The sequence below is a fragment of the Apaloderma vittatum genome, unplaced genomic scaffold (genome assembly GCF_000703405.1).
Source record: "Apaloderma vittatum isolate BGI_N311 unplaced genomic scaffold, ASM70340v1 scaffold19754, whole genome shotgun sequence".
Taxonomy (NCBI): domain Eukaryota; kingdom Metazoa; phylum Chordata; class Aves; order Trogoniformes; family Trogonidae; genus Apaloderma; species Apaloderma vittatum.
The window spans coordinates 1-1369 of NW_009711163.1; the positions used below are offsets into that span (position 1 = coordinate 1).

Consider the following 1369-nt stretch of genomic DNA (forward strand, 5'->3'; position numbering starts at 1 on the left):
TCAAGGCTTTATTCTTTTCCTACTCTGCCACTGCTGCAGCAAGTCAACCGGAGGTGGGCAAGAAGTTGTGAGGGGAAGCAGCTGGGACAGCTGACCCAGGTTGGCCTGAGGAGTACTGCATGCCTTATAATGCCATGCTCAGCAATAAAAACTGGGGCAGTAGAGGAAGATGCCCTTTTTCTTGGTGTCCAAGGTGACTTGCTTATAGACTGTCTGCATGTGGGAGATGGTGCACTGCCTCCCCCACTAGCTTCACCTGTGAAAATGCCTTTATTTTTTACTCTTCCATTCACATGTTAAACTTCCTTCACATTGCTCCTAGAGTGTTCTTGCTTGTGATCTTCTCTCCCCTGTCCTGCTGAGGGTGGGGCAGTAGGATGAGAATGGATATGGGAGAGCTTCACTGCTGGCCGGAGGTCAAACCTCAACCACTAAACGTTACTGTATTAAACTCTATCCCTCCCATGATTTTTACAGTTATTTTGAAACACTTGCAGAGTCTCTTTATTTTATTAATTTTTCAACTATTCAGTTACAACAGAACTGCTGTTCCTGAAGGGAAGTTAAAACCTATCAGGAGGAAGATGTTTTTGGTTTTTTGGGGTTTTTCAGTTCTGCAGCCTAAATATGATAGTATTCAGTTAGGTGTATTTCGCTATGATTTTTGCCTATGATCATGTACCTGATTTCCTGGGTTTTTTAGTTTTTTCCTCACAAAGTAGACTTATGGTCAAGTCAAAAGCCAGCATTTTGAATACTGTTATGACACACTTGCCAGGAGGTTCAGTATATGTCTATTTTTATCAACACTGATAATTCTTTGCTTTCTGTACTAACAGGATCTTAAACCAAATAATTTGTTGTTGGATGAAAATGGAGTTTTAAAATTGGCTGACTTTGGATTGGCAAAATCTTTTGGAAGCCCAAACAGAGTTTATACACACCAAGTAGTAACAAGGTAAGTTTTGTTTTTTACATAGTGATTGTGTAGCTGGTTTGCAGTGTTTCTCAAAATATGTCATGTCAAATCAACGTGTTTAAAGTTTGACATCCAGCTCATATGATATGGCTGCAGTGGCAGGAGTCTCATAAAGAAACACAGGAAAGGATTGTTTAGCAAAGTGTCACTAAGAACTGCTACAATATGCATCCATGAGGATTGTTCTGGGGTATATTACTCTTTTGAAATGCATTAAAGTAATATGTATCTGCCTATAAGCCTGGCTTTCACAGCAAGACAGCGGTTCCTTTATGTCAACCTGGAGTCTTTTTGTAGCTAGTCACATTACCTATTATCACACAGAAGCTTGAATCAATTAAAATATTTATTATTGTTGTTTATGGCATGCTTATTTAAGGTACGCTTTTA

General features: G+C 39.4%; 1 protein-coding gene across 1 annotated transcript in view; it reads left to right on the top strand.

Annotated features, from left to right (window-relative positions):
- Nucleotides 1-839: 839 nt before the first annotated feature.
- Nucleotides 840-1369, top strand: part of CDK7 (cyclin-dependent kinase 7) — a gene marked incomplete at its 5' end in the record, with an annotated part of 11805 nt that continues 11275 nt past the window's right edge. Inside the window, one exon of the mRNA XM_009867567.1 lies at nucleotides 840-958. Within this exon, the coding sequence (XP_009865869.1) occupies nucleotides 840-958 (119 nt within the window). The remainder of the gene's footprint in view (nucleotides 959-1369) is intronic.